This window comes from Dendrobates tinctorius, unplaced genomic scaffold (genome assembly GCF_039654945.1).
Source record: "Dendrobates tinctorius isolate UK_male_01 unplaced genomic scaffold, ASM3965494v1 ptg000120l, whole genome shotgun sequence".
Taxonomy (NCBI): domain Eukaryota; kingdom Metazoa; phylum Chordata; class Amphibia; order Anura; family Dendrobatidae; genus Dendrobates; species Dendrobates tinctorius.
In genome coordinates, this window is record NW_027361788.1 from 35,258,624 (window position 1) to 35,283,390 (window position 24,767).

Here is a 24,767-nt window from a genome sequence, read left to right on the forward strand (position 1 = left end):
GTTATAAATTCACATTTGACACCTTTTATTTTTTATTTTTTTATTTTATTTTTTTTTTTTTATAAATCACTTTAGTAAACTTATAGGCTAGAAGTCCCTGCAAAAGCATTAAGGGGACTAACTTGGCAAACCTCCGACTCACACAGAGTCATCCTACAGCACTCAGGAGAGGAAAAACCCCCTGTGGAGGAAACCTCTAGGGAACCATGGCTGAAGGATTGCCCTTCCCTTGGGCTTAGAAGGTTAATGCTGTTAACTCTTTATAGCCATGATAAAATTGAACCTGGAACAAAATATACAATGGTAAGTTCAAAAATACAATAAAGCATTCATCGGACAAGCATTAATTAAAACATTTTAGGACAATGATTATATACAGGGCGGGAGGGCGGGAAATGCTTCCTCTTGTTCATCCTGTGCATGAAAGAGGAAGAGACACAGATCTCCTGCTCTATATAAGCCCCACCCTCCTCACAGTAACCCACCAGGCACATACATACTGTGCTTCTTACTCTTAAAGCAACATCCCTCGTGCTTAAAAATCTACACCACTAGACCAAAAAAGCTGCAGGAGTAAAGGTCCACCCATCCCCAAGTCATGTCCTCCTCCGCCTATGGCTCCAGTGGTTTCTTGACTTATGGATATGGGACGGACCCCCACTCCATCTTAAAACCACCATAACTACAGTAAACCTAGGCACTAGAATAAATACACAACACATTATTTTGGTTGTCAAAATGGCCACAGCTTTATTTAAATCACAGGATTAAAACAATCACAGTAGGAGTCAGGTGAAGTGCTAGTACCTTGGGATTCACAAGTACTGTGATATCCCCAGCTGTCTGACATACAGAACCAGGCCAGACAGCCATAAAGGGGAGGCACGCACTGGCTTGCCATTCAAGCAGAGCCAGTAAACTTTCAGGGCACCAATGACCCTATTATCCTCACTCCTGTGCTTAACCACTGTGCCTGCCCCTGATTGACGTTACCATTACAACGTCCTTGAGGCTGGCCACCAAAGCCGAGCCTGTTCACCACCATGAGGTTTTACATCCTCTATTAGTTAAAATGAGTCCCCCTTAACTTGCCTGCAACTTCCACCTGACTCCTAAACCGCCACCAGAGAGGCCATTTGACACCTTAAATGGACTCGACCCCCACCAACCATTTCTACATGCTATGGAAAGTCTGTGCACACAAGTAATCAAATTAAAATTCCAGAGCTCAGACAGATTAATTTTATCAATGCCATGCTACCAAGTTATGATCGATAATACTGTAACTACAGCAAAATAGCAGTTGCTAAACATCATGCAATGAGGATCCCATAATGGGGAATGTGGAAAGTAAACCATAATTAAGGCCGTAGCCACAATCTGAATACCTGTATAATTACATCTGTCATGCCTCAAAAAACGATCATACCGCACGTATTGTAGCCAGCTCTAATAATTCACCAAATCACAGATTTTTGTTCTAGAAACCACCATTATTTACAGTAGCAGTGCAGTAAAATTTCTTAGACCCACTTACTATCACTACCCGAAAAGTGATGAACATATCAATAGAAAGATATTATAAATCGGGAGTAATTAAAAACTATACACAATATAACAACATTATAACCGACCATAAAATAACGTTCAGAATATCTGGAAGTAGGAATTTAAATAAACCTAAAGCAGAAAAAGTCTACAAAGGCATTATTAATAAAACTGACACGCCATTGTTCATTGTTTTTCATGCGCTTGATAACATTTACTGTTGACCTCTATTCACTTCATTACTTTACCCTTAGCCGCTCCCACTGGCTCAAGGGCACCGGGAGTAGGCATACTGCCCCATTGCTCTTCAGTTTCATGCTCTAGATAACTGCATTGTCCAGACGACAACCTAGTTCTCTTCTCCCCTCCAGCCGCTGTTCCTGGCTCAGAGGAGGCAATTTCTTCTGTAGGCATGCAAAATATGATTGCCATGACCCCAGGGCCTTTACCCTGACAGGGTCCTATAAAATAAAAATGCTTCTGGAGACCAGGGGGCCATACCCTGATGGTCACCCCTCCATACCAGGGGGCCATACCCGAGATGGTTACCCCCTCCACACCAGGGGGCCATACCTAAGATGGTTACCCCTCAAAACCAGGGTGCCATACCTGAAATGGTTACCCTTCCAAACCCAGGGGGGGGTCAGCGGCCAGTTTATTTACAAATAACAAACATTTACAATAAGTATGAAATACACAATCTTATACGACATGAGGGGAGGGTTCTTGGAGCCCCAAAAATTCTGGCTAAATATTTGGCAAAAACACAAGAACTTAAAAAATCCACGTTACCCTCAGCCGTAAACCACCAGCCTGAGGGCACCAAACATCCCGTTCCGGGAAGTCCAACCACCAAAAGCTCCCGGGTAACACCCCGTCCAGAGTTACCCGTCCAGAACCATAACCAAAAGCCAGATCCAAAAGCTCCCGGGTAACACCCCGTCCAGAGTTACCCGTCCAGAGCCATAACCAAAAGCCAGATCCAAAAGCTCCCGGGTAACACCCCGTCCAGAGTTACCCGTCCAGAGCCGTAACCAAAAAAGCCAGATCCAAAAGCTCCCGGGTAACACCCCGTCCAGAGTTACCCGTCCAGAGCCGTAACCAAAAAGCCAGATCCAGAATTTTAACTTCCAATTCCTTTTCGCTGATTCAGCGTCAACTCCAAGAACCCCACCCCAGAGGTCCATACTTAATATGGTTACCCCTACTGACCAATTTATAAATAACTTCCAAGGACCCACTAAAAAGGAAACAAATAACTTTTTTTTTTTTTTTTTAAATTTTAAATTCATGTTCTTATTAAAATAAACATAAAATAAACATCAAAGCATAAATAACATTAACATGCTGGGGGTAGTCCTTGAAGCTCCCAAATCTGGTGATTACCAAACATAAAATGTACCAACAATTACTCCCAGCCGTTACCCCACTAGCTCGGGAGCACCATAGCCACAAGGGTTCCCATGTTCACTTGAATTTCCTGGGGATCCGACAAACTTTTGCCGAAACTCCCCTCCACCTTTCACCAGGGCCAGAACCATATCAACTTCCAAAAAGAGGAATCATATCCCAATGGATCCCCCAGACCAATTTCTAACCAACTTCAAGGACCCCCCCCAACCACCAGGCTCCAGGTAATCCACTCAGGCCTGTGCTATCTGCCATCTTAAGTAATATAAAAGAAGCACTTGGTGGGTATACACCGATCCCTTTTTTTTTTTTTTTTTTTTTTATATATATATTATTCACACCTTCATTAAAACAAACATACCATAAAACATCAAAGCATAAATAATATTAACACGCTGGTAGGAGTCCTTGAAGCTCCCAAAAAATCTGGTGATTACCAAATATAAAGTGAACATGAAATGTACCAACAATTACTCCCAGCTGTTACCCCACTAGCTTGGGAGCACCATAACCACAAGGGTTCCAATGTTCACTTGAATTTCCTGGGGATCCGACAAACCCTTGCCGAAACTCCCCTCCACCTTTCACCAGATCCAGAACCATATTGAATTTCAAAAGGAGGAAACCATATCCCAATGGATCCCCAGACCATATTTAACCAACTTCAAGGACCCCTCCAACCGCACAAAAACATGTGGGATAAGTGAGGGTGAAAACCATGCAGGTTTACAACCAAGGTATACAACAGGTTAATAATGGAAAATATCCCATCGTAAGGTCCAGGAATAGGCAGAGATGGGCAATGCTGTGTTATATGCTGTAACAATAAATGAGAAGCCGCCTGCTCCTCTACAGCAGTTACAGACTCTAATCACCAGCTGTGCATAAATGGTAAGAAATATGTAGGTCTAATATAAGCTGCCTGCAGCCATAGGTGTGTGAGCAGAAAACTGCAAGTTCTGTATCCCAGTCACTCTACTACATACAATAGACGAGAGACAGGGCTGAAAACTGGGCCCATGATGTGTCCTCCAGAGCAATGTGCAGCCTCACACTAGGAGTGCCCACTCACTGCCTGCCATGTGCTGAGTTATTAGTGCCCACTCACTGCCCGCCATGTGCTGAGTTATTAGTGCCCACTCACTGCCTGCCATGTGCTGAGTTGTTAGTGCCCACTCACTGCCCGCCATGTGCTGAGTTATTAGTGCCCACTCACTGCCTGCCATGTGCTGAGTTATTAGTGCCCACTCAAGTGTGCCGAGTTACTCCCCGATTATTTATTTTACACATGATAAAACATAAACCATTCAGGCCTGTGCTATCCACCATCTTAGGTAATATAAAATAAGCTCTTGGTGGGTATACCCTGATCATGCAACATATGAGGGAGGACTAAAGGCAGCAATAGCTACAGAAATCAAGCACTAAGCTGGAAGTCATGTCCAGGTTATATGTACAGCCAGGAAAATAACCTGGAGACACAGGATGTCTATACCCAGCATGATCCGTATATAGCAGAGTGAGGAGTGATATCATGTATACAGACCTGTGGTACAGGTTAAGTATACAGCACAGGAATAGAGCCTTTACACATATACCTCATATAGCGAGTAACCTGGTTACACTGGATCTGCACACCCAGCCTCACAGTATGTAACAGAGATGAGGTCACATACAGATCATCAGACTCCATAACTGGGAAGGGGGGATAATCAGCACACAGCAGGGTCAGTATACAGTGCACTGACATGAAGTGCAGCCTCTCATCATCATACATATACCATCCCCCGACTGCTCCTCTCACCAGTGTCTCTAATACATGTGACTGCCCAGCTCCACCATAGTAATGGCAGACACTGTATGTGTCCCTGCTCTGTCCTATCATACATAAACCCAGAACTCATGAAGACTCTGTACAATACAGCATTAATGTGGTATATCAGAAATGTCTGCAGGGAGGACACACAAGAGCTGCCTCTGCAATAAGTGAGGGAACATGGCAGCTACATGAATTTCTGAGGTAATCGTGATCCCAGATATGACGTAGGAGCTGATACTACCCTAGTACACACTACACAATGTCTGAGGTGAATGCAGAGTCGTATATCAAACATGTCTGCAGGGAGGTCACCCAGAAGCTCACAGTCTGTGAGGAAAATGTAGCATGCACATGAGGGACATGGCAGCTACATGAATTGCTGAGGTAATATTGATCCCATACATAATGTAGGAGCTGATACTACACTAGTACATGATGTCTGAGGTGAATGTGCTCCTATCATCTGTCATGTGAGGTGATAACCCCAGTATTATACTCCCTGACACTGCAGAAATGCTTCCTCTTGTTCATCCTGTGCTGCCATGAAAGAGGAAGAGACACAGATCTCCTGTTCTATATAAGCCCCCCCCTCCTCACAGTAACCCACCAGGCACAGACATACTGTGCTTCTTACTCTGAATGCAACATCACTCTTGATTAAAAATCTACACTATACCAAAAAAGCTGCAGGAGTAAAGGTCCACCCATCCCCAAATCATGTCCTCCTCCGCCTATGGCTCCAGTGGTTTCTTGATTACCAGAGGAACACTCACTCCAGAAGACACAAAGATGGCCAGTAATGATGAGCGAGTATACTCGCTCATCACTAATGGCCAGCACTAATCCTGTCAGATTGCGCTTTCTCATTTCCACCGCTTCTTCCAAGAGCGACAACTTTTTTTTACCCATATGAGGGTTTGTTTTTTTTGCGCTATGACTTGTAGTGTTAAATGAAACCATTCATTTTACAATATAATGTACTTAAAGACAAAGAAAATGTCCATGCGCAGGGGAAAAAAAAAATTGAAATTCTTCCATTATTTTTATGGGGTTTTGTTTTATGGGGTAAATTGTCAATAAAAAAAATGACCTGGAGACATGATTTTTCGGCTCAGAACGATTACGGCGACACAAAACTTGTAGAGCTTTTTAATTAATTATTATTTTAGTGTACAAAGAAAATTCTGAACTTTATAAAAAAAGAAATTTGATTTGTGTCGCCATTTTCTGAGACCTTAGTTTGAGCATAGTTGGTTCTGTCATATCTGGTAAGATCTGATCTATAGAAATAAAATTATTTAACTCATACACCATAAAGCAACAAAAATCTAAATCACAAAAAAATCACAAAACTGCTGGGCTTTTTTTTGTCTCCCAAACCTCCTCTCAAAAATATCCAATAAAAAGCAATTCAAATGTTGTTTGGACCCAAAAAACATAGGATTAACTCATTAAATGCCTGACAATTTTTCATTTTTTTCCGCTCCTTTTTCTTTTTTTCCATCATAGCCATGTGATGGATTGTTTTTTTGCGAGACGAGTTGTATTTTTGTATCCGTTTTATCATGTGACGTACTGCAAAATGGGAAAAAATTCCAACTGCATCAAAGTCAGGGAGATGGCATATGATATGACATAACTAGTACGTCACATGTAATTGAGGGATTAAAAACTGCAGCTTGGCAGTTACACTTAGGCCTCTTTCACACATCAGGTTTTCGCCGTCAGGCGCGATCCGGCGCTTTTGACAGAAACCGGATCCGGCGAAATGCAATGCCGGATCCGGTTTCCCCCCCATTGACTTGCATTTGCGCCGGATCGCGCCGGATGGCCATGCGTTTCATCCGGTTTTCGCCGGATCCGGCAATGTGTCGCAATGTGTCGCAATCCGGCGTCTGGAAAAAACGTCTACTGTAACGTTCTACTGTAACGTTCACACAATGAAAGCCTATGAGCGCCGCAATGCGCCGGATCCGGCGAAAGCCAGATCCGGCGGACGGATCCGGTTTTTGGGTCTGAGCATGCTCAGTAGCTCTGCCCACAAGACATATATAAAAGCAAGACAGTGGGACCCACAGCCACACCCAACATGCCACCCAAGACAGCAACCAGGCGCAGGAGAAGGCAGGAGACATCTGCAGCAGCACCATCAGCACCACCCCAATTGGAGCAGCATGCTGAACAACGGGAGGGGAGTCCAGCAGCAGATGAGAGACGGTAATTATCAAATCACCCATTCCTCCAAACTAGGGCTATTGAATATCAAGATATTCATTGGCCCTTTGTTTCTCTTTATTCAACAGCCGCCCAATAGATGCAGCAGCAGCAGCAGCAATGGCAGCAGCTGGAACACCACCCACAGGCATGGAGTGTGGCCACCAGGAAGACAGCACATCATCTTCTGGGAGCCCTCCCTCGCATCGTCAGCGTTTGACGGTAAGTTTTTATTTCCAAAATCCATCTTCTCTGTAATATATGTCTATTCATGGCCTTTTATTTCAAAACAGGAATCACAAGATGAAGAGGAGCTCCCAGAAGAAGAAGGAAGGGGTGGACAGACACCTGGAGTGGGCTCACAATTGGTAAGTTTTTTGCATCAAACGCAGAAACACAACATCACACTACACACAACACATAGAAAACAATGTTCTGCAGACCACACACAGCAAACAAATGCCTACATCCAAAGACATAACTTTTTTTGTTTTCTTCTCTAGTCTTCCCAATCTGGTGCTTGGCCAAGAGGTGCTCGCAGTGCCTCCCAGGGTCGTCGGCGACAGCAACGCGGCGGTCACCAGCGTGTAAGTATAAATATTTTTGCTTTGTTTTTTTGCACTTTTTATTTCATTTCTTTTGTGGAGGCTAATTATGTTATTTTTGTCTTTTTCTTTAACAGCCTTCACAGCGTGCTCCCGACTCTGACGTTGAGGATGGAGGGATTGATGTGGACCGCCTCATCGATCTCGTCAGAGAAAGGGAGCCGCTCTGGAATATGGCTGACCGCCGCCACGCTGACCTGATCGTTACCCGACGACTCTGGGAGGAAATCTGTTCGCTCCTTGTGGGCCGCTGGGAGGACCTCGATGTTCGGGCCCAGATTACAGAGCGTAAGTATATACAGTACCGGTTGCTTGATTTAAACCAGTGTTTCCCGCACTCCAGTCCTCGTGGTCCCCACGGATCATGTGTTCAGGATTTCTATTTACTATGGAAATCCTGAAAACATGACCCCTGGGGACCATGAGGACTGGAGTTTGGGAAACACTGATGTTGTATACTAACCACTCCTTTCTCGTTTCAGGGAACAGAATTGTGAATCGGTGGCGGTCTGTGAGAGATCGTTTCAAGAAGGAGTTCAATAAAGAGATGCGGGCCCCGAGTGGATCTGGAGGACGCAGGAGCAAGTACAAGTACGCAGAAGCCCTGTCGTTCCTCCGGGAAACAATGGTCACCAGAAGGTAAATATTACACACCACATGTGAAAAAAAATGTTAGATGTAAATTTTTTTTTCAGCCAGGGCCATACCATGTCAGTATTTTAATTGTTTTTTTTCTCTTTATTCCACAGCACGGTGAGCAGCACTCGGGAGCCGGCACGATTGGACCCTTCTGAGGCGATCCCTGAGGAGACCGGCACCGAGGGACACTTCGACCGCCCCGGTACATCTGCACCTTCCCAGCCTTCCAACACATTCGACCCATCTGTCCCATCCACCAGCACAGGAGCATCGTGGCCGCCTACATTACATGAAGCTGCTGGTGAGGAGATCGCTTTCCCTTTACCCCACCCTTCTGCCCCTGCCACCTCTAGTACACCTGCGGGTACTGGGCGGCAGCGGCAGAGGGGTCAGGAAAAGACTTATGCGCCAGAGTTCTTGCATCTGAATGCATCTTTCCAGAACTGTCTAAAAGTCTTGTCAGAGCAAATCTCCGCAGGCTATCAGCAGATCAACTCCAGCATTCTGGAGGTGAAGACACTTCTGCAAACCATGCATTCAGAATCAAGATCTTCGCCAAACCACACCTTTTTCAGGTCTGTTGTGGAGCGCATGGAAACGCTCTCTCCTGCCCAGCAGATGCATGTAATGCATTCATGCCACGCTGCTCTCCAGCAAGTTACCTCCCAACCTCCTCCTCCTCCTCCCACCACAGTAGTTCCTCCACCTGCACCCCCTCCAGCCACTTTCCATCCTCCCCCTCCTATTACATCTACACCCCCTCCAGCCACTTTCCATCCTCCCCCTCCTATTACATCTACACCCCCTCCAGCCACTTTCCATCCTCCCCCTCCTATTACATACCATCCACCTCCAGCCACTTTCCATCCTCCCCCTCCTATTACATACCATCCACCTCCCCAGCACCATCCACCTCCCCAGCACCATCCACCTCCCCAGCACCATCCACCTCCCCAGCACCAGCCACCTCCCCAGCACCAGCAACCTCCCCAGCACCAGCAACCTCACCAGTACCAGCAACCTCCACAGTACCTGCAAACTCCCCAGTACCAGCAACCTCCCCAGTACCAGACATCTCCCCACTTCCAGCAACCTGCCCCGTACCAGACATCTCCCCACTTCCAGCAACCTGCCCCGTACCAGACATCTCCCCACTTCCAGCAACCTGCCCCGTACCAGACATCTCCCCACTTCCAGCAACCTGCCCCGTACCAGACATCTCCCCACTTCCAGCAACCTGCCCCGTACCAAACTCCTTCCCCATACAACTTGCCATCAACATCATCTGCTCCTACAGTCCCTGCCCAACCCTCCACTCCACCACCCACCACCTCTTCTGCTTCCCACATGTCCACCCATTCAGTAGTTTTTTCCACACCTTCACCTCTAACTGTTCCTTCCCCACAACGATCCCAGTCCTCTCTCCACACTCCCAGTGTCGAAGTGTCCCGCAGCCCCTACAGCAGTATTTCCACCACACACTACACAGAATTATAATGTGTGTATTTAAATAAAAATGACCAGTTTTATGGTTTCAGTTTTATAGTTTCAAATTTTTATTAAACATGTTTATTAAAATTTTAAAAAAGTTTACTAAAAAAAACATTTTTCAATAAAAGTTAAATTATTTTACACTGGTTGTCTGTCATTTCTTTCTGCGGCGAAAAAGGTTAAATACAGGGTATTTAAAAGGTGAAATGGTATTCAAAACTAGGTATATAACTGTGGGTAAATTTTAGCTTTTTGCCACAGTTGTGTTCCTGGTTGTGTTTGAAGCAAAGTATTTCACCTAAAAAGTTGTGTTTATTGTTGGTGATTTCCGAACAATGTACACAACTTTTGTTAAAAGGTGAAATACTTTGCATAAAACACAACCAGGTACACACCTGTGGCCTAAAGCTAAAAATAGAGACCATGACAAGATAGCCAACTTTGGTTGGCAAAGGTATATACTGTTGGTACAGAAGGTACACAAGTTTGGTTAGGGCACAAATCTTTCACACTCTGTCATCCTGCCAGTGTACTCTGCCTTGAGGTGACATAAAGTATAGTGCAAAATTGTCCCTCATTACTGAAACCGTCACAGAACTTCTAGTGGTAATGTCATGGTAATCTTGCAAGGTGGTTTCTTCAGAGGTGTCCTCAATGGAAATGGGTTCCTTGCAGATAACAAAATTGTGGAGTACCACGCACGCTTTGATCACCTCGTCCACAGTTTCTGTCTTGAGGTTGATCGCAGTCAATAGGACCCGCCATTTGGCTGTCAGAATACCAAAGGTACATTCAACCATTCTTCTTGCTCTTGTGAGGCGGTAATTAAAAATGCGTTTTGGTCTTGTCAATCCTCTGCTAGAGTACGGTTTCAAAAGGTGTTCTGACAGCTGGAAGGCTTCATCCCCTACACAGACAAATGGCATAGGTGGACCAGATGTTTGCGGCAGCGGTCTAGGTGGTGGGAACTGGAAGGTGTTTCCATACAGTTTACGCCCCATGGCAGACAGTTTGAAAACTTGAGAGTCATTGGAGCGGCCATAGGCCCCAATATCAACCGCAATAAATTTGTATTCCGCGTCAGCGATGGCCATGAGGACAATTGAAAAATATTTCTTGTAATTGAAATATTCCGATCCAGATCCAGCTGGCTTTACAATGCGGATATGTTTCCCGTCCACAGCGCCCAAGCAGTTTGGAAACTGACATATCTGTTGAAACTTGTCAGCAATTTCAATCCACCTCTCTGTTGTGGGCTCTGGTAAAAACTCTTCAGCTAAGGAGTCCCACAGTGCACGGCATGTGTACTTCACAATTCCAGATATGGTGGAAATCCCGAGTCTGTACTGGAAATGCAGTGACGAAAGGGATTCTCTAGTTGCAAGAAATCTGTGGGGAATTAACAAACAATAAATTAGTTTTAAATCACAGCATTACATACCAAAACTGACCTAACACTTGGAGATACAAATTACCACCAACAAGATTGCAGTGAAAGTGTGCTCTGATGCGATCATATCCAATAAATGTGGCTTACCTTAAAGTCACCATCAGACGCTCTGCGGGTGAAATGGAGAAGCGGCAATAGGTGTCCGCTTTTCTTATGAGGTGTGCAATGCGCTCCACCAAGTAATCAAAATTCTCCATTTTCATCCTAACATATCCAAAAAATTTATCCGGGTTTCGTCGAAGGTCCATGCATAGTGTAGAATAGACCCCACGCGTCATTCTCTTGGCTGTGATGGGGTGGATCCACAAACGTCGTCTACGATGCCTGATGCGCTGCTGTCTCGCTCTCTCCTTCTCCAGAACAATCACCCTCAAACGATTTGCCTCCGCTGTAAAATCCGCCAAATTCTTCAAAATATTTCCAATGACAACATCCATCTTCGCCAGTAAACTTGCTCTTCTCTCCAACCTGTACTTTCTCCTCTACAACCTGTCAAAGAAGGGCTGTAGGAACATGCTATATATAGTTTTCCAGTAGCCAATCCCGTTCGGAAGGCCACAAGGGTCAATTTTAAAAACCGGATCCGGCGTAATCCGTCGAAAAACGGATGAACCGGATGAGACGGATCCGGTTTTGTCTGTCAAGAAAAAGACGGATCCGGCAGAAAACCGGATCCGTCACATCCGGTTTTACTAAACATTTGCCGGATCCGGCGTTCCGGCACAACGCCGGATCGCGCCTGACGCCGAAAACCTGATGTGTGAAAGTAGCCTTACCCAATGCATAGAGAACCAAAGCTCCACAAACAGCCATCAGCTGAGGACAGGCCCCCAATGTCCCCCGTACGCCAGCGTGGGAGATCTCAGATATATAAACCTAGAACACACAAAACATCATATATGTCAGCATTGTGAGTCATGACCTTAACTGTTCATCCTGCACTTCCTGATTCATTAAAAGATTTCCAGAACTGAAGTCGACACTGACTCATAATTGTGAAATCAATAAATATTAGATGGCGAGTCATTTCCATGGCGGTGGGATATACTGTACTTGCTTGCAAAACCCTAAAAAAATCCTGTCGCTCTAAAATTGGACTTCAGCATGGTATTGAAATTTGCTATGCTGATTAGTTACCATAAATGACCCTTCTGTCCCCAAATATGAGGAGAGCAGCTTACACATACCATAGATTAGAACAGGGTATTGCATGGGGGCCTAAAAGCCTCAAATAGGGAACTGAGATATGGGGATTGCTATGGTACGGTCCTCATTCTGTAGAACATATTGTACATTAAAAAGGCTAAGAAGTGGAAATCCTGGAATGCATAGCCCATGCTTATGGAAATATCCACGGTATGTGACAGGATGTCCATATTATGTGTGAGGAACAGAGGGACAATTATGGGATATGGGAACCATAAGATGTATGTGCCCATAAGAAGTATTCATTTTGGTAGAAGGTGTCCATATATTTATCAAATAAGTGTCATTGTAAATGTAGTAATTTGGAAGTTGAGACTTTAGAAATGTTACTTTCCGTCTATCCCTTCATCTTTATCCAACAAAGACATGGCAGAAACATTTTCCTCTCTTCTTAGTCCATATTATATTATTACATGTTGAAAAAATCAGTTTCTATATTACCCCCTGGTCCATGTTATATTATTACAAGTCTAAGTCCGTTTCACTAGAACTCTTTGGACCATAATATATAATTAATTTCACATCCATCATATCATAAGTCTGTTTCAGTAGTACCTTTGGTCTATATTATTTACATGTGGATCTAAGTCCATTTCAGTAGAACTCCTTGGTCCATATTATATCATTACATGTTGATCTACATCCGTTTCAATAGAGGTCCCCGGTCCATGTTACTACATGTTGATGTAAGTCCGTTTCAGTAGAACTCCCTGGTCCATATCATTAAATGTTGATCTATCTTTGTTCCCATAGAAATCCAGGTGTAAGTATTATTGTTGCCGTTTTTCTACTTTTGCCGCAACCATGCCTTTTTTCCCGTTTTGTAGTTTGCATGTCTTATCAGCATTTAGAGCCAGACTGGTGGCTATGGATATGCTATCTGACAATGATTTATCACTGTATCTATAGTAAACAGTCTGTCTTACATTAGTTAGCATAGGAGCATAGGAGTCAGTGCATGCAGACAGTTAGTCACATACCCCGACCCTGTACGATGGCACATAAAGGCATTATGCCTGTGTATTACAAAGACGTATCTACTATATGTTGCCACTGTGCAGTGTCTCAGGTGATTTCAGGTGGGAACTCCTCCATAACTCAGCAAACATTATAATAATAATAATAATAATAATAATAATAACAAATTTGATTTCTATAGCACTGACATATTCCGCAGCACTTTACATTTCAGAGGGGACTTCTACAGACAATAGGCATTACAGCATAACAATAATAGCATAGATCATAACAGATACCAAGAGGAATGAGGGCCCTGCTCACAAGCTTACAATCTATGAGGGAAAAGGTAGACACGAAAGGTGGGTGGTAACATTTGCCCTGATTATAAGAACCAGCCATAATGTTAAGTGTGTAACAGTACGGACACAGAGGGCTAATAGATGCATAAAGCATGTGGGAACATGATATGGGGAACCTGGTTATGGTAAAACTTTTGGCTGTGCCACACAGGGATAGATTAGGTTAATGTGTTGAGGCGGTTGGCCAGTCTGAATAAATGCGTTTTCAGGGCACGCTTAAAATTGTGGGTCGTATTGGCCTGGGAAGTGCATTCCAAAGAATTGGCGCAGCACGTGTAAAGTCTTGGAGACAGGAGTGGGAGGTTCTGATTATTGAGGATGCTAACCTCAGGTCATCAGCAGAACGGAGAGTGGGGATAGGGTGGTATACTGAAGGGTGGTGCTGAGCCATGGAGAGCTTTGTGGGTGAGGGTAATAAGTTTATACTGAATTCTGGAGTGGATGGGTAGCCATTATAATGACTGGCACAAGGTAGAGACATTGGTGTAACGATTGGTGAGGAATATGATCCTGGCTGCAGCATTCAAGACAGATTGGAGGGGGGAGAGTTTGGTAAGAGGGAGACCGATTAGAAGAGAGTTACAATAGTCGAGACGAGAATGAATAAGAGAAACAGTAAGAGTTTTTGAAGGGTCAAAAGGAAGAAAAGGTCAAATTCTAGAAATGTTTTGAGGTGCAGATAACAAGAGCGAGCCAGTGATCGGATGTGGGGGGTGAATGAAAGCTCGGAGTCAAGTATGACCCCAAGACAGCGGGCATGTTGCTGGGGAGTAATAGTGGAACCACACATGGAAATGGCAAAGTCGGGTATAGGTACATTAGTAGAGGGAGGAAACACAAGGAGTTCAGTCTTTGACAGGTTCAGTTTCAGATACATTATTGTGAGGACATGATGTTAAACAATCGCTGGTGTTTTCTAGAAAGGCAGGCGTGATGTCAGGAGAAGAAGTGTATAATTGGGTGTCATCAGCATAGAGATGGTACTGGAAACCAAATCTAGTCATTGTTTGACCAATAGGGGCAGTGTACAAAGAGAAGAGGAGGGGGCCTAGGACTGATCCTTGAGGAACCCCAACAGTAAGGGGAAGATGAGAGGAGGAGGAACCAGCAAAAGATACAGTAAAGGAGCGGTCAGAGAGATAGGAGGAGAACCAGGAGAGAATGGTGTCCTTGAGGCCAATGGAATGGAGCATAGTGAGGAGGAGCTGATGATCCACAGTGTTGAATGCTGCAGAGAGATCCAAGAGAATTAGCATGGAGTAATGACCATTTGATTTAGCTGTTAGTAGATTATTAGAGACTTTAGTGAGGGCAGTTTCAGTAGAGTGTAAAGAGCGGAAACCAGATTGGAGAGGGTCGAGAAGAGAGTTATCAAAGAGATAGCGGATAAGACGGGAGTGGACCAGGCGTTCCAGGAGTTTAGAGATGACAGGAAGATTAGAGACAGGTCTATAGTTAGTGGCACAGTTTTGGTCGAGGGATGGTTTTTTAAGTAGTGGATGTATGTTGGCATGCTTAAATGAGGAGGGAAAGATACCAGAAGAGAGAGAGAGGTTAAATATTTTAGTTAGGCGCGGGGTGACAGCAGGGGAAAGGGACTGGAGGAGATGTGACGGAAATGGGTCACTGGTGCAAGTGGTTGGGCGAGAAGATGCAAGGAGCCTGCTTACTTCTTCTTCTGTGACTGGTTCAAAATCAGAGAGTGAGCTAGATGCAGTGGGTGAGGGAGGAGAGTGCATGGTATGAGATGATTGGGAGATAATTTCCTGTCGGATCTGGTCAATTTTTTATTTGAAGTAATTCGCCAGATCGTCAGCTTGAAGCTCCGTGGTTGGGGCCTTTACTCTTGGGTTGAGTAGAGAATGAAAAGTGTCAAAGAGACATTTAGGGTTATTGGACAGTGAGGTGATGAGGGTGTTGAAATAGGTTTGTTTTGAGAGGGGAAGGGCAGTGTTGCATGTTCTAAGCATAAACTTATAATGGATGAAATCTTCGTGTAGATTGGATTTTCTCCACAGACGTTCGGCGCACCTGGAGCACCACTGCAGGAAACGAACATTGCCACTGTCAGGATGCTGTCAGCGACGGAGTGCGGCCTCCGCTGAGCAGGGTCTCACCCGCACTGCAGGGGGCCTGGGGTCAGGTACAGCCAGAAAGTACAGATACACAGGACCTGTGCACGCTGAAGTTTAGCAAGCAGTCACAGGACCTACGGTCATGTGACTGCAAGGGGGCAGGGCTTAGCGTCCTGCTTTCAGAGATGGCAGGGCACTATACAGAAATACTCAGAGTCAGGCAAAATGGAGGTCATACACAGAGATATCAGTAAAGTACCAGGGATGAGACAGAACAGATAGTCAGGGCCAAGCAGAAGTCAAAACCAAACAGACATAGAAGGTACCAAGCAGAATCCAAAGCAATGTTCAGAGAACAGACCGAGTCATACACAGAGAATCAAGCAACCAGAACACAGCTCAAACACACTCAGGGGTCATCACACAATGCCAAGGGTGAAAGTATAACTGACGGGGATGGGAGCATCCTGAGGCTATAAGAAGCCTCTCCCAGAACCAGGGAGAGGCCACAATCATAGCCCCAGGTGTGCAGGTAAGTCTGCACTGGGATCACAACCTTTAACCCCAGAAATGCCAGTCATCAGCACTGGTTCTAGACATTAACCCCACGTGTGCGAGTCAAACCCGCACTGAAATCATGACAGTGCCCCCCTCTCAACGGGGGGCCTCTGGACCCCCAGGCTTGCCTGGGTACTTAGCATGGAAAGCCCGCACCAGGCGATCAGCATGCATCAACCGGGCCGGTACCCAGAACCTGTCTTCCGGTCCATACCCCTTCCAATGAACCAGGTACTGTACCGACCGCCGTACCAACCTGGAATCTACGATATGACCAACCTCATACTCTACCTGCCCCTCGACCAAAACAGGAGGAGCAGCGGACTCGGAGGCTCCCCGGACTGCTTCAAAAGGTTTCAGTAGAGATTTGTGGAAGACGTTAGGGATCTTGAAAGAGGGTGGAAGGCACAGCCTATACGCCACTGGATTGATTTTTTCCACAATCTTGTATGGGCCAATGAATTTGGGCCCCAACTTGGCTGAAGGAACCTTCAACTTAATGTTTCGCATGGAGAGCGAAACGTGGGCCCTGGTGTTCGTTTCCTGTCCGCGAAAAACTTATACTTGCCCTGAGACCTAGATATACTCCGCTGAACTTCTGCCCACATATTCTGTAATCGCTGAACAGAGCCCTCAGCCCCGGGACACCCCGAGTCCAGACGAAAAAACTCACCAAAATGAGGACTGAACCCATAATTGATCAAAAAAGGAGTCATACCTGTGGGTTGACTCACCCAACTATTGAAGACAAATTCAGCCAACGGCAGTGCATCGCACCAGTCATTCTGTCTAGCAGAGGTTAGACACCTGAGGATCTGTTCCAGGGACTGGTTAGTGCGCTCCGTCTGACCATTGCTCTCAGGATGGTATGCAGTCGAAAAGGACAGATACATCCCTAATTTTTTGCAGAAAGCACGCCAAAACTTAGCCACAAACTGCACACCACGATCAGATACCACATTCAGGGGTACCCCATGCAACAGGATCACATGCTGCACAAACAACCTGGACAACGTCTCAGCTGTGGACAGTGGTACAAAATGAGCCTGCTTAGAAAACCTGTCCACCACTACCCATACCACTGCATTACCCTTAGATGGAGGGAGATTGGTAACAAAATCCATGGATAAGTGAGTCCATGGTCTTTCGGGCACTGCTAATGGCATCAGCTCCCCTGCCGGCCGGCTATGAGAGCTTTTAGAACGAGCGCAGACAGCACAACCAGCAATGAATTTTTTTATGTCTGAACCAAGGGTAGGCCACCAAAAGATCCTAGCCACCGCCAGACGCGTGGCTGAAATACCAGGGTGAACACTCAGCTTGTATTCATGGAACTCCTGCAAGAGTTTCAGGTGAATTTGCTCTGGGACAAACAACTTCCCCTCCGGCTTGGCCGCCGGGGCCCGCGACTGGGCCCCCTCAATCTCCCGTTCCAATTCAGATGAGACCTCTGCTATCACAACCCCAGGGTGAAGAATGGAGGACGGTGGCTCAGGGGGCGATACCGGCTGAAAACTGCGCGATAAGGCGTCAGCCTTGACATTCTTATACCCTGGACGAAATGTAATTGTAAACTGAAAATGGGAAAAAAAAGGTGACCAACGGGCCTGTCTGGGCGTAAGTCTTTTAGCAGACTCAATGTATGACAAATTTTTGTGATCCGTGATCACTGTAACCGGGTGACTGGCCCCCTCCAAAAAGTGCCTCCATTCTTCAAGCGCCAATTTGACCGCAAGAAGCTCTCTATTACCTATGTCGTAATTTCTTTCCGCAGCAGAGTACTTCTTGGAAAAGAAAGCACATGGCCTGAGGTTGGTTAGAGTGGCAGGCCCTTGGGACAACACCGCCCCCACCCCCACCTCAGAGGCGTCCACTTCCACGACCAATGGTTTGGACGGATCTGGCTGTACTAACACGGGAGCAGACATAAAGCTTCTTTTCAGGGTCGCAAAGGCCTCTTTTGCAAGCGAGGACCAGTTTCTCACATCCGCACCTTTACAAGTAAGATCTGTGAGTGGTTTGACCACCTGTGAAAATCCCCGAATAAATTTGCAGTAGTAATTGGCGAACCCCAAGAAGCGCTGAAGACCCTTAAGGTCTCGGGGTTGCACCCAATCCGCAATGGCCTGCACCTTCTTGGGGTCCATGCGAAAACCCTCACAGGACACAATTAATCCCAAAAAAGACAATTCTTGAACAAAAAACACACATTTCTCCAATTTGGCATACAGATGATTTTCCCTCGGTCTTTGGAGAACGGTTCGTACATGATTCAGATGAATAAAAAACAAATCTGAACTGAGAAAAGTAAGTTAATGTGTATGCACAATGTAAGTGCATATTAACACATGACCATTAACCAGAGAAAACAAAAAGCAAAAAACACAAATATCCTGAACTAAAAGTAAAAAATATACTGCAAATAATGCATAAAGGTAATAATAATAATAATAATAAGGGTATTTAGTAAACATAATTTTGATCAAAATAATGTACAAGCCATCCCGCCACGTCACGGCAACCCTTGTGGGACAGTCCCTACTCTAGTATTTAAAACCTTTTCACTTGCCAAGTGGCGTGAATGTGAATAAGGGTCGAGCGGCTGAACCACTTGTAACAGGTTAGGCCAGACTGGATATTTGTGTTTTATGATCCAGATGAAATTGACTGTCGGGAGAGTATATCAGAATATCGTCTAAGTAAATAACAACAAAACGACCAATGAGATCCGAGAATACCACGTTGATGAAATTCTGAAATATGGCTGGGGCATTGGTAAGACCAAACGGCATGACTAAATTTTCAAACAGTCCCTCGGTCGTGAGGAACGCGGTTTTCCAATCATCCCCCTCCCGGACCCTTATCAAATTATATGCCCCCTGAAGATCCAGTTTGGAGAACCATTTTGCCCCCAATAGTTGGTTACACAAATCGGGAATCAACGGAAGGGGGTACGTATTGCGTACAGTAATCTTGTTGAGCTCACGAAAATCGAGGCAGGGACGTAAACCACCATCTTTTTTCTTTACAAAAAAACCCCCTGCCGCCACAGGTGAGACTGAGGGACGTATGTGTCCTTTGCGAAGACTCTCAGCAATGTAATCTTTCATGGGCAAGCGCTCAGGGCCAGATAAATTAATCAGACGGGCTTTAGGCAATTTAGCCCCCAGGGACTAACTCGATAGCGCAGTCAAAGTGTCTATGTGGCGGCAATGTCTCGGCCTCGCTTTCAGAGAACACATCTTTGAATTCTTTCAGGTACTCCGGAATACCTTCCAGCTCGACAGATGACACAGATACAGATTTAACAGGTTCAACCAATAGTACAAACTTATCACATAACATTGAATCATTAAACCCCCACTGAATAATCTCCCCCGTTTTCCAGTTAATGACTGGGTTATGGCGTTGTAACCAGGGCATGCCAAACACCAATCCAGCTGGTAGATTGTCCAGAACCAAACAACTTAAGTTTTCCACATGGGTAGCGCCCACTTTGAGCGAAAACAAGTCAGACATAAAGAGAATTCCCTCTTTAGTGAGGGGGGAGGAGTCAATGGCCACCACTTTGATCAGAACCTTAAGTGTAACTGCCCCTATCTTACAGCGTGTGACAAATTGGGAGTAAATGAGATTGATGGATGATGTGCAGTCCACGAAAGCTGTAGAGGGAAAACAACAATCGTCCACTAACAGTTCCACATGAAGCAACACCTTAGAAAACGAGGAAAAGGGTACCTGAGGGTCTGAGTAGTCTCCCCGCTGACTACCCAGACCTGGTCGTTTCCCGTCGACCGGGTTGAGGATGGACAATCAGGACACTCCCTTTTCCAATGTCCCGTTTTACCGCAGTAGAAGCATAACTGCTTTTCTCTCCGGCGTTGTCTCTCCTTTTCCTTCAGGGAGAGAGCCCCTACGTCCATGGGCACAGAAACAGTCTCTTTTCCACTAGGGAACAATGGAGTCTCCGCCTGCATCACCCCCCTGGCCCGCAGCCTGCGGTCCATCCGGACGGCCTGGGTCATGGCGTCCTCGACTGAGTTAGGTGGGGGATGTAATGTCAAGGCATCCTGTAACCGCTCGGACAAGCCTCTGCGAAAGAGTCCTCGGAGTGCGGCATCGTCCCAAGAGACCTCTGCGGCCCAGCGGTGGAATTCTGTACAAAACCACTCAGACGAGTGTTTCCCCTGACAGACACTCATCACCATGTCCTCTGCCAATCGCACTCGGTCCAGCTCATCATATATGTGCCCGAGGGCCTCAAAAACGCATTCACAGACACTCTCTCAGGGGCAGTGGGAGGAAGGGAGAAAGCCCAAGCTTGTGGGGACCCTCTTAACAGAGACATAATGACCCCAACCTTCTGACTTTCGTCCCCAGAGGAACGTGGCCTCAAACTAAAGAAGAGTTTGCACCCCTCCACGAAGACCCTGAACTCCTTTTTGTTCCCAGAAAAGAAGTCAGGCAGTTTAACAGGTGGTTCTGGGGACACCAAAACAACATCACTCGCCCCAGTCCCCAGAGACCCAGCAGCTAAAGCCCCCCGCACTGTCTCAGAAACCTGCTGCTGAGAACAAGCCAGAGCTTGCTGCTCCAGAGATAAACCCTGAAACATCTGACTCAGATTTGTCATTTGCTCAGCAAGAGATTGTATGGGATCCATATTTCTCAGCAGAGAAAGAAAAAAAAACCCCAAAAACTTAACAGTCGGTTATAATGTCAGGATACTGTCAGCGCCGGCGTGCAGCCTCCGCTGAGCAGGGACTCAGCTGCACTGTAGGGGGCCCGGGGTCAGGTACAGCCGGAAAGTACAGATACACAGGACCTGTGCACGCTGAAGTTTAGCAAGCAGTCACAGGACCTACGGTCATGTGACTGCAAGGGCGCGGGGCTTAGCGCCCTGCTTTCAGAGATGGCAGGACACTATACAGAAATACTCAGAGTCAGGCAAAACGGAGGTCATACACAGAGATATCAGTGAAGTACCAGGGATGAGACAGAACGGATAGTCAGGGCCAAGCAGAAGTCAAAACCAAACAGACATAGAAGGTACCAAGCAGAATCCAAAGCAATATCCAGAGAACAGACCGAGTCGTACGCAGAGAATCAAGCAACCAGAACACAGCACAAACACACTCAGGGGTCACCACACAATGCCAAGGGCGAAAGTATAACTGAAGGGGATGGGAGCATCCTGAGGCAATAAGAAACCTCTCCAAGAACCAGGGAGAGGCCACAATCATAGCCTCAGGTGTGCAGGTAAGCCTGCACTGGGATCACAACCTTTAACCCCAGAAATGCCAGTCATCAGCACTGGTTCCAGACATTAACCCACGTGTGCGAGTCAAACCCGCACTGAGATCATGACAGCCACATGACAGAATTTTGTATGTGAAATTGGAGACAGGAAGATATTGATATTAGATCTGTAATATGGAATTGGGCATGGATCCTGCTTAGGCTAGTTTCACATTTGCGGACAGAGGGCTGTGGACTTCCTATGTGAATCCCCTGCCATGCCTCCTCCGGTTTGCTCCGCCTATTTCTGCACGCGACTTCATGCGGCCTGCGTACCCTATCTTTAACATTGACGATGCGGTGCCAGCATAAATTTCCAACATGATGCGTTCTACGTGGGTCGCCACACCGTCAAAATGTTGCATGCAGCGGCATCCGCATACTGCGGCACGACCTGCGTACCCAATGTTGAAGATAGGGTACGCAAGCTGCATGAAGCCGCATGCAGAAACATGCGGAGCAAACCGGAGGAGGCGTGGCAGGGGACGGGGTTTCACGGAGGAAGTCCGCAGCCCTCCGTCTGCAAATGTGAAACCAGCCTTAGAAGGGAATTAACTGTTTTTCGTATTATTTTGTGCATTATTAATTAGATTATTCTGCATTATTAATCTGTTGTTTCTGTATTATTATTCACATGTCTCTGTATTATTAATCAGATTTTAGTAAACACAAGTGACGTCTTACCGGTATAGAGGATGATGTCAGTCCTCCGGCCAGACCCGTTAGAATCCTACCCAAAAGTAACATTGAGACGTGTTGTGCACTGCCCATGAGCAGGAAGCCCACCGCTGCGGGAAAAGCCGAGAACATGATACTCAGTTTACGCCCTAGTCGGTCATTTAGGAACATCGAGCTTATCCCTCCGACACAGCATCCCAGAGCAAAGATGGACTGTTCAGGAAAAAAAGAAATTACATTTATAAGCATTATTCAGGATCAGAAAAGCATGGCTGATTTCTTCTAATAATAGCACCACAGCTGCTCACAGGTTGTGTGTGGTATTGCAGCTTAGTCATATTCACTTCAATGTAGCCAAGCTGTGATACCACTCAGAACTCATGGAAAGATACAAAGAGAGAAAAGATCTGTACCCCGAACCATGACTTTTCTGCATCTGTAATGTGCAAGACTGGATCAGTATCTTCTTCCAGAACTGGCAGCACAGGTGAGGGGTAAACCAGACCGTAACCAAAGGAGAAGTTACCAAGAACGGCGGAAAAGGCAGCCAAGAACATCTTCTTGTTGTTTAGTGTTCTGTATGGGAAAAGGTAAGAAGAGTTTCAAAATAGGGACCCCCAACTTAGTGATGGTTCTTGTCATCAAATCTTGACCTAGTGGATGAGATGACTCAGAGCTCGTACCCCAGTAGCAATTTTCAGCCATTGGAGAGACAAAAATGGGGTACGACTCTGATGACTGGGTCCTTCATACTCAGTTCTTCCACATATGTGGAAGTTGGGTATGGAAAATAATCTCAACATTGTTGACAAGGGCAACTCTTTTTGTGGACATACAATTTGGATCAATGGTTTATTGCACCGCAGCTGTTACTTGTGCAAAACTGAATAGAAGAAAGTAAAAAAATTATGAAATTGCTATACACAGCGTCGGACTGGAGTGCCAAGGGCCCACTAGTAACCAACTCCAAGGCCCAACTTTTCAGCTACATACAAATGTATCATTATCCTTCATCACAAATGTACATAATAATGAACTGGGTAGATTAAATGAATGCAATGCTGCCTGTATATGTTCTTAGTGATTCAAGTATATAGTGCCAAGTTTTGATCACATAAGAGGGTGCTGGCCCAGTCCTGCATGGGGCCCATCGGAGGATTCTCCTGTGGACCAGTCCATGCCTGGATATACTTGAGATTTTATACCATATGACTACACATTTTACTGGGACTCTACTAAGGAATAGGGGGACCCAGAGTTGATCAGCATGTAACACTGTTATACACTGCGTACAGACTTATTAGGCAGTGGGTACTGTGACCATAACATCATTTTTGCCGATTTTTCAACTCCAAGCTTGTATAAACTTGATTGCTTATTGGACGAAGCAGATCAGGTGAGGTGTATTTGTGTAATGAGGAGAGTCTGGCCTAAAGATATCAATGTCCTTTATCAAGGTGTACAGAATTATTAGGCAGCTTGTTTTCCTTAAGTAAAATGAGCCAAAACAGAGATTTATTTGAAGGAAAAATCACAAATTGTTACACATCTTACAGAGGATGCAGTGCTCTTGATGTTGATTAGATATTGGGGCGATCACAGAACCATCAAAATTTTTTTCTTGCAAATGGACAACAGGGTCACAAAAAATGTGTTGAGAACAAAAGGCAAAGATTAACTGCCAATGATTGAGAAAAATCAAACTTGAAGCAATCAGGAAACCATTATGCTCAAGTGCTTTCATATTCATAGAATCCTAGAATGTTTGCGTTGGAAGTGACCTCCAAGGTCATCGTGGTCAACCCCCTGCTCAATGCAGGATTCACTAAACCATCTCAGGTGTCTGTCCAGCCTCTGTTTGAAGACTTCCATTGAAGGAGAACTCATTGTGGCAGCCTGTTTCACTCATTCATCACCATCAAAATCAAAAAGTTTTTTCTAATATTTAATCTGTATCTTCTACCAGTTTCATTTTCATGTGCAAATAAGATTAAGGATGGAAACCTCTACACTGTGACATCCCTTCAGACACATTGTAGAGCTTCAGTCTCCCTGGAGCTGCCACAAGGACAAGATGTTCAGTACATAGAGACATGGCCAAGGTGAGGAGGCAGAGCCCGACCACCACTGAGCAAGACACAGAAGCACAAGGTGTTCAGTGCTCAGAGACACGGCCAAGGTGAGGAGGCTGACACCGACCACCACTGAACAAGACACAAAATTACAAGGTGTTAAGTGCTCAGAGACATGGCCAAGATTAGGAGGCTGAACCCAACCACCACTGATCAAGACACAGAAGTATAAGGTGGTCAGTGCTCAGAGACACAGCCAAGGTGAGGAGGCTGAACCCAACCACCACTGATCAAGACACAGAAGTATAAGGTGGTCAGTGCTCAAAGACACAGCCAAGGTGAGGAGGCTGAACCCAACCACCACTGATCAAGACACAGAAGTACA

The 24,767-nt window shown here is 45.6% G+C and overlaps 1 protein-coding gene across 1 annotated transcript in view; it reads right to left on the reverse strand.

The window, feature by feature from the left end:
- Positions 1–24,767, reverse strand: part of LOC141046623 (solute carrier family 2, facilitated glucose transporter member 6-like) — a 45,742-nt gene that overhangs the window by 11,274 nt on the left and 9,701 nt on the right. The window contains exons 2-4 of the mRNA XM_073541151.1: positions 22,724–22,886; positions 22,317–22,523; positions 11,953–12,052 (exon numbers count right to left, since the gene is read on the reverse strand). Of these exons, the coding sequence (XP_073397252.1) occupies positions 11,953–12,052; positions 22,317–22,523; positions 22,724–22,886 (470 nt within the window). The remainder of the gene's footprint in view (positions 1–11,952; positions 12,053–22,316; positions 22,524–22,723; positions 22,887–24,767) is intronic.